Here is a 15,754-nt window from a genome sequence, read left to right as displayed (position 1 = left end):
TCTGTTTTTTTTTTCACAAACAAACGGAAGTCATATCAAAGAAACTTTACCACTATCATGAAGTACAATATGTCTCAAGAAAACATTGTCAGAATCACCAGGATCCATGAAAGCATTCCAGAGTTATTACCTCATAAATGGATAGTGGTCAGAATTGTAAAAATCGGCCTGGTCATTAACATGCAAACCACTCTTGTGGTTAACGGGGTTAAATTAGCTTGTGAGCAGGGCTGCCACTAGAAATTTCAGGGCCTCATACTGGTAACATTTTCTGGGCCCCCTTGTGACTCCACCCAGGCTCCACCCCAGTTCAGCCTTCATTCCACGAACCTTCCATAGTCCCATTGCCTTTTCTTGGAAAAACTCCACTTCTGCATCACATCCTCACCAATCACACATTAACAGTTCCCATCACCAGATCACATACATAGCCAGCAGCTTTTGTATACTCTTTTGGCCGGGCTCTACTCTACTGTAACTTATTAAACATTTGTTAAAATAACCAATACAATTTAGGTATATTTTTAATTACTTTTTAATGTTTAAAATAACCAATAATATCACATACAAGGGACAAATACTATCGACTATGACCAGACCACATGTTACCACCACAGTGACCAATTACTACAATACTGATCATCAATAAAAAAAACTACTAATATCACCATAAGTGGCATTATACACAGGAAATCTGTACTTAGTATACAGTGTCAGTGTACAGATAATACAGTGATCACTGGTGGCATTATACACAGAAACTCTGTCTATAGTGTCAGTGTAGTAGAAAGGCTAGTTTCACATTCGCACATTTTACATGCAGCGCACAGCGCCGCTAAGCCCTGCCCCCTGCCCACTCCATGCCCGCCCCATCCGGTCATCGCCTCCTACTATCGCACATGGCTGCATGCGATCTGCGCACCCTATCTTTAGTATAGGGTGTGCAGACCGTGCGCTGGCCATGCGCTAGTAGGATTTTTGTGCGCGCTGCGCACTTTTGAAGGTGCGCCGAGCACGCCAAAATGCAACATGGTGCGTTCGGCGCACTCTGGCGCACCTTCAAAAGTACGCAGCGCACGCCAAAATCCTACTAGCGCCCGGCCAGCGCACGGTCTGCGCACCCTATGCTAAAGATAGGGTGCACAGATCGCATGCAGCCGTGTGCGATAGTAGGAGGCGATGACTGGATGGGGCGGGGCTTAGTGGCGCCGTGCGCTGCATGTAAAGTGCGCGAATGTGAAAACAGCTTTATACAGGGATCACCGGTGGACAGTGTACAGTTAATACAGTGATCACCAGTGACATTATACACAGGAGCTCTATATATAGTGGCAGTGTACAGATAATACAGTGATCACCAGTGACATTATACACAGTTCTGTATATAGTATATAGCGTACAGGTAATACAGTGATCACTGGTGACATTGTTCACAAGAGCTCTGTATATAATATACAGTGTACAGTATACTGTGTGTGTACATGTAATACACTGACTCACCTGTGTCCTCCAACTTTACTTTTCATCTTCATCCAGCACAGACCATCATCACTTCTTCCAGCCAGGACTCATCTCTGCAGGAAATAACACAGTTATGTAGAGCACTGCTTGCAGAGCACATTAATTAATTTTTCTTGACTTGTACACTACACCAGATGAAGGAAAAAAGGTGACATAGTGTCACTCAGTACAGTAACAGGACCCCCTTCATTGAATACAGTATCCTCCAAAAACAAAATACATCACTGCAGTAATAATATATCCCATAATTAACCTCTACAGTAATGATATTCCCCTATCCTGGCCCCCTTGTGTCTCATTCTTGGCTCCTGCCATGCTCTCCGATCCTGCCCCCATATGAGCTGCCATTCTGCCTCCATATGAGCTGCCATCCTGCCCCCATATGAGCTGCCATCCTGCCCCCATTTGAGCTGCCATCCTGCCCCCATATGAGCACGAATCCTGCCCCCATATGAGCTGCCATCTTGCCCCATCTAAGCTCCCATCCTTCTCCCATATGAGCTCCCATCCTGCCCCCATATAAGCTGCCATCTTCCCCATCTGAGCTCCCATCCTGCCCCATATAAGCTCTTATCCTGCCCCCATATGAGCTCCCATCCTGCCCCCATATGAGCTTCCATCCTGCCCCCATATGAGCTCCCATCCTTCTCCCATATGAGCTCTCATCCTTCTCCCATATGAGCTCCCATCCTTCTCCCATATGAGCTCCCATCCTACCCCCATATGAGCTCCCATCCTTCTGCCATATGAGCTCCCATTCTTCTCCCATATGAGCTCCCATCCTGACCCCATATGAGTTCCCATCCTGCCCCCATATGAGCTCCCATTATGCCTTCATATGAGTTTGTATCCTGCTGCATATGAACTCCCATCCTGCCCCCATATGATCTCATATCCTGCTGCATATGAACTCCCATCCTGCCCCCATATGAGAAAGTAAAACAAAAATTCTCCCTACCTGGCCGTAGCCCAGCGGTGCCCTCTCCCTCATTTATTTGAGGTGCAGACCCCCTGACACATGACAGTGAAGTCATACGCCGGTGACATGCATGTTGATGTCAGCTGCTGGCCTGTTAGTGGCTGTCAGCTGGTAACTATTGCTGTGCAGAAAGCCGGTGGCTTTCTGCACCGCAATATATTGCAACTGAATGTGCCTCCTCAGATGCACATTTAGTTGAAAACTGCAGACCAGGAAACCGGACTGTGGCATCGCTTCTTGACGGTTCGGGCAACTGCCTGCTATTTTTACAAGCAGTGTCACTGAACCGCTGAGAGCCCACTGAATCCCACCACTGCAGGCAGTGTCTTAGGGTATGTCCCCACGGTCAGTAAATGCTGCGGGTTGGACGCTGACTACATCCGCAGCTTCCAGATGTTACAGCATTGTGAGTGGGATTTGAAGAAATCCCATCTCCACTATGTGTACACCGGCACCCACCGCTTCCCTGCGGAGACGGACATATAGCGCGTCTTTATAGACATCTGCATGTCTATTTTTCTTGCGGAGATGCTCAGTCTCCGCAAGATAAATATCACCCTTATATTATATTGGACTCGGGGAATCAGCACGGTTCAATGAATACATGCGGATTCACCTGCGTTCAAAAGCCGGCAGCGCTTTGGATGTAGTGGACATGTGCTGGGTCCAAAGTGCTGCCATTTACTGACCGTGGAAACATACCTATTTATATATACACTCACTGGCCACTTTATTAGGTACACCTGTCCAACTGTGTGTTAAGACTTAATTTCTAATCAGCCAATCACATGGCGGCAACTCAGTGCATTTAGGCATGTAGACATGGTCAAGACAATCTCCTGCAGTTCAAACCGAGCATCAGTATGGGGAAGAAAGGTGATTTGAGTGCCTTTGAACATGGCATGATTGTTGGTGCCAGAAGGGCTGGTCTGAGTATTTCAGAAACTGCTGATCTACTGGGATTTTCACGCACAACCATCTCTAGGGTTTACAGAGAATGGTCCGAAAAAGAAAAAAAATCCAGTGAGCGGCAGTTCTGTGGCCGGAAATGCCTTGTTGATGCCAGAGGTCAGAGGAGAATGGGCATACTGGTTCGAGCTGATAGAAAGGCAACAGTGACTCAAATTGCCACCCGTTACAACCAAGGTAGGCAGAAGAGCATCTCTGAACGCACAGTGCGTCGAACTTTGAGGCAGATGGGCTACAGCAGCAGAAGACCACACTGGGTACCACTCCTCTCAGCTAAGAACAGGAAACTGAGGCTACAATTTGCACAAGCTCATCGAAATTGGACAGTAGAAGATTGGAAAAACGTTGCCTGGTCTGATGAGTCTCGATTTCTGCTGCGACATTCGGATGGTAGGGTCAGAATTTGGCGTAAACAACATGAAAGCATGGATCCATCCAGCCTTGTATCAACGGTTCAGGCTGGTGGTGGTGGTGTCATGGTGTGGGGAATTTTTTCTTGGCACTCTTTGGGCCCCTTGGTACCAATTGAGCATCTTTGCAACGCAACAGCCTACCTGAGTATTGTTGCTGACCATGTCCATCCCTTTATGACCACAATGTACCCAACATCTGATGGCTACTTTCAGCAGGATAATGCGCCATGTCATAAAGCTCGAATCATCTCAGATTGGTTTCTTGAACATGACAATGAGTTCACTGTACTCAAATGGCCTCCTCAGTCACCAGATCTCAATCCAATAGAGCATCTTTGGGATGTGGTGGAACGGGAGATTCGCATCAGGGATGTGCAGCCGACAAATCTGCGCCAACTGTGTGATGCCATCATGTCAATATGGTCCAAAATCTCTGAGGAATGCTTCCAGCACCTTGTTGAATCTCTGCCACGAAGAATTGAGGCAGTTCTGAAGGCAAAAGGGGGTCCAACCCCTTACTAGCATGGTGTACCTAATAAAGTGGCCAGTGAGTGTATATAATATATATATAATCTTCTCACCTGTGTCACGCCTCTCTCTTGTGTTTTCTGTCCTCTTACTTCTTTTATCTTTTCCCCTGCAGTTATTTTTAAATTTCCCTGAGTTCCCTCTGCCTCCTTCCCTGGTTGTCTGTGGCTCCATCCCCAACATTTAGCCCAACCCCTCCATGTTTCTCCACAGTCTAGAGCTATGACACTGCTGGAGGGATCTGATGCTCTGCTCCTGACTGCAGGTGGGCAGGGTGAGTAGTGTCACAGCATGTGTGACTGCGTGTCCCTGCTACACTGCAGCTGGCAACTCTCTGCACAGCCGGGCGCACCACCCACGCTCTGCTCCTCACTATGTAGAGAGGGAAGAAGCAGAGAATGATAGTGCGGGGCTTTCCAGCACGTCGGCTTCGTACCAGGTAAGCAGAAGTGAGGGGCCTGCTTGGGGCCCCTCTCTGCCCACCCGGCCCTATACGTGATGGCAGCCCTGCTTGTGAGCATCAGAATAAATTGAGCATCCTGGACTATGCCACACACTATTCTGAGGTAATTCCCCTGAGAAACTCCTCTGCAAAGAGTAAAGCCAGTGAACTGGTCCATGTGTTTTCCCAGACAGGTTTACAGTAGGAGATCCTGACCAACCAGGGAACACCTTTTTTGAGTATGGTTATGAGGGAGTTATGCAAGGTCCTGCTAATCTCCCAGTTGAGGACTTCAGTGTACCATCCTCAGACAGATGGCCTTGTCGAGAGATTTAATAAAACACTGAAGATCATGCTGCAGAAAGTCATAAAGAAAGATGGTAGAGACTGGGACTGTCTCTTACTGTATCTGCTGTTCTCCATCTGTGAGGTTCCGCGGGCCTCTACGAGGTTCTTGCCCTTTGAACTTTTGTATGTCCGACATCCGCGAGGTCTCCTGGATATAGCCAAGGAGACCTGGGAAGCCTCAGTCACACCCCACAGAAGCATCATTGAGCATGTGGCGCTGATGCAGCAGAAGATTGCAAAGGTGATGCCCATCGTGAAAGAACACCTTCTCCAGGCACAAGAAGCTCAGGCCAGGGTCTACAGCCGGTCAGCCAGAGTGAGGCAATTACATCCGGGAGACAAAGTTTTTGTGCTAATTCCTACAGTGGATAGCAAGTTCTTGGCCAAATGGCAAGGACTGTATGAGGTAGTTCAGAAGCTTGGTCATATAAATTATAAGATTCATCAACCATTTCAGATCTACCATGTCATCCTCATCAACTCATGGAAGGACAGAGAGCTGGCTGAAATTCCATGCCTGCTGGGCAACCCGGAAGGTGAGGTTGGAGGTGTTGATATAGCAGAGATGCTGTCAAAGGCCCAGAAACAACAGTGCCAGGAGTTACTCCAGAAGAACAGAGACCTGTTCTCAGAATTGCCGAGGTGCATGAAGGTCGTAGAACACGAAGTTCTGAGGGAGCCACATGTGCGGTAAAAGTGAAATCTTATCTGATTCTGGAGGTCCGTCGAGAAGTGATCTCCACGGAGGTGGAGCGTATGTTAAAACTTGGCCTCATTGAGGAGTCCAAGAGCGGTTGGTCGAACCCGATTGTCCTGATCCAAAGCCCGATGAGGAATGGAGGTTCTGCAATGACTATCGGAAATTGAATGAGGTTTCCGAGTTCGATGCATATTCGATGCTACGCGTCGATGAGCTAATCAAGAGACTTGGGCCAGCAAGGTACATAACCACCTTGGATCTGACAAAGGGTTATTGGCAGATCCACATGGCACAGGAAGCCAAGGAGAAGACTGAGATTTCTATGCCAGACGGGTACTTCCAGTATGTCCGTGCCATGATCCATGCTGGATCAGGACTGATATAAAGCACAGGTAACTTTTTTTTTCCTAAGCTGTGCAAGGTTTGGTTTTTGCCCCCGGTGGCCATTAGGATTATTGCACTGTGGTGTCGTTTTTTCTAAGTTTCCCCCCGGTGGTGGTGAGCGTCATTGCACTCTAGTTTCTTTAGTTAGTGCACATGATTAGAATGCAGGAGTGATTGCTGGCTCTGCTATAAAAGAGTCACAGGTGTTGCAATCAGTGTTGGTGATTTTGTTCATTTCAACCATCCTTGGTGGAGGAAGGAGCTGGAGAGCAGCTCTGACAGAGCCTGGTGTGAAAGGAGTCATAGGGGATTTCCTTAGCTCTGACAGAGCTTGGTGGCAGCAATTCTGAGGAGAGCTGCATGCTGGTGGTGGACTCTGTTGCCAGGAACAAGTGCAACAGAGTAAAGCTAAGTGGTGTTTCCCTGTTTGTGTTTTTTCCTTAGTGTGTATTAGTGCAGCGGTGGGGCCAGTGCCTGCGCCACCCAGCTCCCTACCAAGGGATAGGTGTAGGGTGTGCTAGGGCGACAGGTTCATGATCGGCGCCCGGTGCGGAACCGGCATAGGGAACGTTAGGAGCGTTAGGGACACTGACTCAGGGGAGTGCAGCATGTCTCCACGTCCCCTGTCCCTATCGCAGGGCCCACTGTTGTAACTGTTTCCCTACCCCTTGTCTTGTTTTAGTTACCGGCCTGCGAGCCGTGTCACACAGGACAATATCACGTGCCGCATCCTGTTGTCCTAGTTACCGGCCTGCTGGTCGCGTCACACAGGACGGGTCCACGTGACAGTCCGAATGCCGTTTGTACTGCAGGGGATCTGGCGATCTTCCAGAGAGCTATGGATAGAATGCTTGCACCCCATAAGCAATATGCCTCTGCATACCTGGACGATATTGTTATCTTTAGCCCGGACTGGGAAAGTCATCTAGAAAAGGTCCAAGCTGTGTTTGATGCTCTACGGAAGGGGGGGTTTCAATAAACCCAAAGAAGTGTGCCTTGGGGAAAGAAGAAGCCAAGTACCTGGGTTAAGTAGTGGGTGGAGGGAGGGAAAAGGCCTCCTGTGTGTTTGGCTCCAGACCGAGACGGTCTATCTACTATCTATTGTCTATCTCTTTAACTATCTATCTATATCTATATCTACATTTCATATCTATCTATCTATCTATCCCATATCTACTTATCTATCTATCTATCTATCTCATATCTTTCTATCTATCTATCTATCCCATAGTTATCTATCTATTTAATAAAATAAAAAAATACGCAGCACTCCAAACTAAATATAAAAAAAGTGGATACTTTACTGATCCTCAGGTGGCGACGTTTCAACAGTGACCTGACTTTTTTTTTATCTATCTATCTATCTATCTATCTCTCATATCTTTTTTATCTATCTATCTCTCTATCCCATATCTATCTCATATCTCTATCTATCTATCCATCCTGTATCTATTTTGTACCTATCTATCTATCTGCCCCATATTTATCTATCTATCTATCTCATATCTTTTTATCTATCTGTCTAACCCATATCTATCTATCTATCTATCTATCTATCTATCTATCTATCTATCTATCTATCTATCTATCTATCTATCCATCTATCTATCTAGGAGTCCAAAAGAATCAGAGGCAGCACACCTTTCATGATGAAAAATTGAGCTATTTAATCAGCCCAAAGTGGCGACGTTTCGGTCCTAACAATACGGACCTTTCTCAGAAGGTCTATCTATCTATCTATGTATCTCTCTATCTAGCTACATATATATCATCTATCTTTCTAGCTATCTATCTATCTATCTATCTATCCCATATCTATCTATCTGTCTATCTACCTGTATATCTATCTCATACCTCTCTATCTATTTCATGTCTATCTATTATCTATCTATCTCATATCTATCTATCTATCTATCTATCTATCCATCCATCTCTTTATCTACTATCTATATATCTATCTCATATATATATATATCTGTTATCTTTCTATCTATCTATCTACCTACCTATCTATCTGTCTCATATCTATCCATCTATCTATCTCACTATCCAATATCTATCTATCTATCTATCTATCTATCTATCTATCTAATAAAATAAAACAAATAGGCAGCAAACTAAATATGAAAAAAGTAAATACTTTACTGATCCTCAGGTGAGACGTTTCAACAGTGACCCATCTTTTTTTATCTATCTATCTATCTATCTATCTATCTATCTATCTATCTATCTATCTATCTATCTATCTATCCATCTATCCTGTATCTATTTTATATTTATCTATCTATCTCATATCTTTTTATCTATCTATCTGTCTATCCCATATCTATGATCTATCTATCTAGCCCATATCTATCTATCTATCTATCTATCTATCTATCTATCTATCTATCCCATATCTATCTATCTGTCTATCTACCTATATATCTATCTCATACCTCTCTATCTATTTCATGTCTATCTATTATCTATCTATCTATCTATCTATCTCATATCTATCCATCTTTCTATCTCTATATCTATTATCTATCTTTCTATCCATCTATCTCTCTATCTATCTATCTCATATCTATCCATCTTTCTATCTCTATATCTATTATCTATCTTTCTATCCATCTATCTCTCTATCTATATATCTATTATCTATCTATCTCATATCTATCTATCTATCTGTTATGTATCGATCTACCTACCTATCTATCTGTGTCATATCTATCCTTCTATCTATCTCACTATCTATCTATCTGTCTATCGACCTATCTGTTTCATATCTATCCATCTATCTATCTCACTATCCCCTATCTATCTATCTATCTATCTATCTATCTATCCCATATCTATCTATCTATCTATTATCTATTTGTCTCATATTTATCTATCTATCTATCTACTGTATCTATCTATCTTTAAATTATCTTTTCAGTTTTTCTTCCCCCAAAAATACGGTTATGTTTTGGCAATCTACCAGTAATGGAAGAAAAGTTTTGAAGACAGCAGGGCTTGGTTTGAATATGACAACAGATATATGAATGATAAGACAGGACTGTATGTGTCCTGCATTGTTGCTCAGACACCTACTCAGCTCCCCTCATATATTTGAAATCTCTGCTCATTACTGCAACAGGATGAAGGGTGAAGAGCAGAATTGTAGGAAATTGTCATTGTGTGGAAGAGAACCTTGTGTGTACAGCATGACACGCGTGGACAACGTATTCCTGAAATACGTTGGGAGCTGCTTTTTTCTCTATGAGGCTGCATTATACTCTGAGGGGGCTGCATTATACTGTTAGGGGATTGTATTAAACTCTGAGGGCACGGCATTGTATTCTTAGGGGGCTCTATTATATTCTGAAGGGGCTGCATTACACTGTGTGTGACGGGGCTGCATTACACTGTGTGTGGGGGAACTGCATTATACTGTGTGAGGGTTTGCACTATACTGTGTGTGTGTTTGTGGGGGGGCTGAATTATACTGTGTGGGGTGATGCATTATAGTGTGTGTGGAGCTGCAATACACTCTGAGGCACCTGCATTATACTCTGAGGGAGCAGCTTTATACTCTGAGGGGGTTATATTATACTCAGAAGGGACTGCACTATACTGTGAGGGGACTAGACTGTAATATATTCTTAGATGGCTACATTATACTCTGAAGGGGCTGCATTATGCTCTGAGGGGGCTACATTATACTCTGAAGGGGCTGCATCATACTCTGAGAACACTGCATTATACTCTGAGGGGACTACATTATACTCTATGAGGGGGGCTGCAGTGTACTCTGAGGGGGCTGTATTTTTTTTCTATGAGGGGATCTGCAGTATACTCTGAAGGGGGCTGCATGGTACTTCGTCAAGGACAATGGAGAGTGCATTAAATTATATGTACAATATAGACCTGCATTATACTGTATCGAAGACTATCTGTGCCAATCATTCTTCCTCAGCTGGAGTAAGGGTAGGTGCACACGGGTGGACACTGCATGCTTGTGCACCATTCAGATGTACAGCATAGTGGATGGGATTTGAAGAAATCCCATGCCCATTATGTGTGCACAGACACCTGTAGAGACGGACATGCGGAGCGTCTCTGCAGACTGCAGCATGTCTATTTATCTTGCAGAGACGCGCCTCTGCAAGATAGATTTCACCTGTACAATTTTTTTGGACGTGGTGAATTCGCACAGTTCAATGAACACATGCGGAATCACCTGTGTTCAATAGCTGGCAGCAGTGGACGCAGTGGACATGTGCTGGGTCCAAAGTGTTGCCAATTACTGAACGTGTGCACATACCCTAAAGCCCTACATGATGGGCACTGTTATGTGGGGACTAGTAAACGGAAGACCTAACTTGAAGTATGAACAAAGGCGCACTCTTATGAATATTTGTTCTTTCATTAAATGTGTAATTATGTGCATGCAGCTTAGTATGATTATAGTAATCTACTCATCTACCGCCACCTTCTCTGATAGCCAGGGCCGTTCTGCTCCTCTTTTCAGTGATATCTCCGCTCTTCAGACACTTTATATAAGAGTGTATACATAGATAGATCACGGTCACTGATTGGACGGTCCACTGGACCAAAAATCCCAGAGAGAGCAGAGGTTTAGATAATTAAAATTCAGGATATACTGAATCTTTTCTTTAAAGACTATATATCTATCTGCTCAACTCTCCTGCTTCATAACATGGTGACTGCAGTTTGCATGGCATTTTCATGGTGACAGGTTCTCTTTAAGTTAGAAGAGACAATCTTCTAGAGTAGAGAGTGGAAGATATAAGGACAAAATAAAAATTTTTAACCCCCTTCCAGCCAAATCAATTTGCATCAAGTTTATTCAATGCAAATCAATTTTCCCACGTGAATTGAGCGAACCTGCTCAAATCAAAATTCACTCCATTCCAGTGTGAACTCCAGCTACATGAGAGCTATTGGTTTTATGAACTGAATCACTAGGAGACTCAATTGTGGATCTGACATGAGAAAATAAAGCACCATTCTTATACTGTTTCTGTCTCCTTCATATACAGGCGCCATGCATGCCTACTCCTGCTTTACTATCCATCTCTCACCTCCCCTGCAGGGACGCCAAATTGACTCATTCTGGACAGCTTATCAAAAAATCACGGACAGACGATGTTTTTTACGCACACATCGGATAACCATAATAAATCATTATGACTATCAGTGATGCCTGTCTACAGCCCATAATTCTGCTACGGAGACATCAGCTGCATTCACTGTAAACCGTAAAATGTTGATAGTCATAAAAAATCTGTATTAATTTCTCCGGTTTCAAAGAAAATCACAGACGCCTTAGATTTTTTTTACGGACAGGATAAAAAGTGCCTTATTTTTACGGGCTGTCCTGGAATTTCTGGATGGTTGGCAACCCAGCTCATCTGCTCCTGCTTAGTGTGAGACCTACGTGGTAGGTTATCAAACACACGTTCTTCTGTTTTCCATGGTTCTGTGTTGTGAATGCTCTCTTTTCCTTTTCTGTGGCTGCACTAAGAGTTAACCAGCTCTGTGCTGTGCATGTGACCCTTCTGGTTGACGCCTCCATTAGGTCCAATGCTGTGCGCTGCCTGCACTTCTCTGATAGCAGCAGTGTGCTGTCAGCCTCTCTACAGAGCATCCACTGCACCGCTCCGACCAGGTAACCACCAACAACTTACTGGTGGCACTGCATCCTCCAATCCTGGTCTGCTGGAGCTCTCTAGTGTACAGAAGGGTTACTGACATTAACTCTCTTATCCTAGCCGGTAGGATTACTCTCATCTAGCAGCTCAGGTGGAAACAACCCTGCTTATTATACTCTGTTGGTTTTTTTTTTGCCTTGAAACATGAATTCATCTACATGCTCAGAAACACTAGATGTCATCCTGATGCAGAAAAGTGGAATTCTACAAGTTCACCGGCTTTTGTCGTGTTAACTATTAACCATCTGCTGGTTTAAGAAATGCTCCATCCTTCCTCCCCCTCCCTTTTCTCCCCTTCTTCTGATACTTTTGTGTTTCATTATTGATATGTTTTTATTGTACGTCACTTTGTACATTATTTTGCATCGGTTATACTTTTGTGTTTTAGTATTTATATGACTTTATTGTATGTCACTGTGTATACTATTTTGCACCGTTACATTTTTGTTTTATACTTTTGTTTTTATTTGACGCCACAGTGTATATTATTTTGCACTGTTGCGCTTTATGCTTTTATATGTTTTATTGTACGTCACTTTGTATATTATTTTGCATCGGTTATACTTTTGTGTTTTATGCTTTTAGATGTTTTTATGTTATATTAATTTACTTAATTGTGTTCAGTATGATCATGGAGCTGTAGTGCCACAACATGTTCTTACCTATGTATTCTCATGTATGCATACTTACACTCGTTCTGTATTTATTTTGATTTAAGGCCGTGGCGAACCGAAACCTTAGCCATCTTGGCACGTGTGATTCCTCAGAACACGACATGCTGACACATCAATCAATTTCAGCATAGTTCCAAAACCTTCAGGCGTGATGTAACTTTTTCCTGTGTACGGTTATTTAAATGCTTTAAAGGCGGAAAAGTTTTTCCTGGGGAAAAAAAACACATTGTTGTGAAAATGCCTTTTACGACAGAGAATTTCTGTGTAGGTAGCACACGTGATCCTTCTATATATCATCTGCTGGGATTTTTCTCATGGTGAGGACAAGTTTCCGCTGCTGGAGACCTAATCCGTGCAATGTGATGAACTGTGAAGAGCTGTCCTTTTTCCTATAGACACTGGGATTTGCTTTGCTCATGTTTGTTGCAGCCACAGAAGCGTCCAGTGAGAGAGCAGCTCAGAACTTTTATGTAGAGAATGAGGCTACAACTGGAATCCTGTGCACTCTCCTACTGATCACACATCTGAAGGCACACATCTCCTCCGTCTCCCAGGACTTGGGTGGTGACTATACAGCTGCAGCTGCTAATTCTCCCCCTTCTTGGCATCATCTGCCAGTTATGTGGAGATTGAGTTGGTGGTGCCTAGTGCTGAGCAGGGTCTGCCTGCTGATCCCCTGTGCTCTGGTCCTAGCCAGAGTACCAGGTTCTTCCTCGCATCCTCAGCCCTGCCAAATCCTCAAGAGAATTGGGCACACAGTGCGGATTGGGGCTGTCCAGCTTCAGCCCTGGAGGACACGGGGAATTACAGTGCAATACACACGCACTTGGCCAGAGAATGACACCGGCCTCCAGAAAATTGTTCCAGGTCGTGACCAAGATGCTGATGAAACTGATGGAATGGGGCGGCAGAACAGGATGAGGGAAGGAGACGAGCATGAACTGGGGGCTGCCACTTTGGGAAGAAAGTCCAGTCATGGTCCAAGGAGTTCTTTTGGCTTCAGAGGTGGAGACGAGCTGCTGTTTCCCAGGGATGCACTACTTTTGGCAGTGGATAACCTTAATAGGGTGCCAGGCCTTTTACCATATAATTTATCCTTGGAAGTGGTGATGGCTATAGAAGCGGGGCTGGGTGACCTACCTATATTGCCAATGTCATCCTCCAGTTCTTCTTGGAGTAGTGATCCAGTGTCCTTCCTTCAGAGTGTCTGCCATACAGTCGTGGTACAGGGAGTCACTGCTATTATTGCATTTCCTCAGAATAAAGGAGAGATTTTGGAATTGGAGTTTATCTCATCAATACTTCAGATACCTGTCGTTAGTATTGTGAAAAGTGAGTTTACACGGAAAACTGAGGTAAGGAATCAAGTTTAAGTAACTGTAAGGTAAAGTTTACTGATGGATGCATCACTAGTCACAACACAAGGGTGTTCTAGGTAAACTCAATTGTTGGTTGTGCTGTAAAAAGTGGAGGTGTTTAGCACCATGGACAGCTCCCTGTAATGTGGCAGATGTGTGCCAGTACCAGCATTGCCCCCAGTAACCAGGCTGTCTTAGCAGCCAGCACCATAGACAGCTCACAGTATTTGGGCTGTTATTACTAGTATCACTTGCCTTCACTGGGTTGTTATGTGTCAGCATCACAGATAGCTTTCAGTATTTGGGCTGTCAGTACTAGCATTGCTCTCCGTCACTGGGCTATTGTGTGTCAGCATCACAGAAAGCTCTCAGTACTTGGGCTGTCAGTGCTAGGATTGCTCTCCGTCACTGGGCTGTTGTGGGCTGTTGTATGTCAGCATCACAGATAGCTCTCAGTATTTGGGCTGTCAGTGCTAGGATTGCTCTCCGTCCCAGGGCTATTGTGTGTCAGCATCACAGAAAGCTCTCAGTATCTAGGAGGTTATGTGTCAGCAGCACCATGAATACTTCCCAATAAGTGAGCAGTGTGTCAATTCCCTGTAATGTAGCTGGAATCTATCAGCACCACATGTAGTGCTCAGTAACTAGGATTTGGTGTGTCAGCAACACCATTCTTAAAGAGGCACGACCCTGGTTAGAACAGAGTAGCCCATGCAACCCCTGGCAATATGTGCTGCTGATGCATATGTAAATATTTCTAGAAGCTCTGACAGCTGAAGATATGTGAGATGCAATCACAGATACAAAAACATTTATTGGCTTAATGATAGACACCCTCAGAAAATAAATATAATAAAATGCATCATTGCTTAAAACGGCAGCATTACTTGGCTTTTATTATTTTATCATATAGTATGTATTGTACTGTGCTAATCTAGACAAAGTATTACTATCAAATGAATCTTCTCATTCTCTCAAATCTACATTCCAGTGTTCACAAATCTCTACTTTTGCTGTTTGTATTGAGATTGGTAAATGTGGATTCATTGCTGAACTCTTGGCACTTAAATATTTGTATGTGTATGTATGCATATGTGTGTATGTAATGTATGTGTTTTTTTGTGTGTTTGTGTATGTATGTGTGTATGTTTGTATGCGTACAGTATGTGTTTGTGTGTCTTATGTGTATACGTATGTGTGTTTTTTTGTGTGTGTATGTATGTGTGTGTATGTAAGTGTATGTGTGTGCGTTTGTGTCTTTGTGTGTTTATGTGTGCATATATGTGTGTTTGTGTGTATTTGCGTATGTATGTGTGTCTATGCTTGTATGCGTGTGTGTGTTTGTGTGTCTTGTTTGTATATGTATGTGTGGTATGCGCATGCGTTTTTTTTTAGTGTGCGCTCGGACACACAAAATGCATCCTGTTGTATTTTTTGTGCATCCGACTTGTCCCAGAAAAACACTTGCGCACGCAATGCGTTTTTTTTCACCTAAGCACCCATTATAGTCTATGGGTGCGCTGACGTGCGCATGGTAATGCGCACGTCAGTGCAAAAAAAAGCATGCTTTTTTTAAAAAAAACATGCTCAAAACAGCAAAAAACGCACACAAACTCATGATGCATGTTTTATGTGCGTTTGCAGTGCGCACGGTGCGCGGCGCAGAAAAACGCAAGTGTGAAAGTAGCCTCAAAGATGCATTTGTGTGTTGCATGTGTGTATATGGTGTGGGTACA

At 43.9% G+C, this 15,754-nt stretch overlaps 1 protein-coding gene across 3 annotated transcripts in view; it reads left to right on the top strand.

The window, feature by feature from the left end:
- The first annotated feature begins 11,915 nt into the window (after positions 1–11,915).
- Positions 11,916–15,754, top strand: part of GRIN3A (glutamate ionotropic receptor NMDA type subunit 3A) — an 822,030-nt gene continuing 818,191 nt past the window's right edge. Inside the window, exons 1-2 of one of the 3 annotated variants that reach the window (XM_073552433.1) lie at positions 11,916–12,077; positions 12,705–14,015. In XM_073552433.1, the coding sequence (XP_073408534.1) occupies positions 13,077–14,015 (939 nt within the window). In that variant the 5' untranslated portion in view covers positions 11,916–12,077; positions 12,705–13,076. Of the gene's footprint in view, positions 12,078–12,586; positions 14,016–15,754 lie in introns of those variants that run through there. The other 2 variants (XM_073552434.1, XM_073552435.1) reach the window with 2 other exon arrangements.

The sequence above is a fragment of the Dendrobates tinctorius genome, unplaced genomic scaffold, assembly GCF_039654945.1.
Source record: "Dendrobates tinctorius isolate UK_male_01 unplaced genomic scaffold, ASM3965494v1 ptg000191l, whole genome shotgun sequence".
In the NCBI taxonomy this organism is placed as follows: Eukaryota; Metazoa; Chordata; class Amphibia; order Anura; family Dendrobatidae; genus Dendrobates; species Dendrobates tinctorius.
This window is presented reverse-complemented; position numbering and strand designations above follow the sequence as displayed.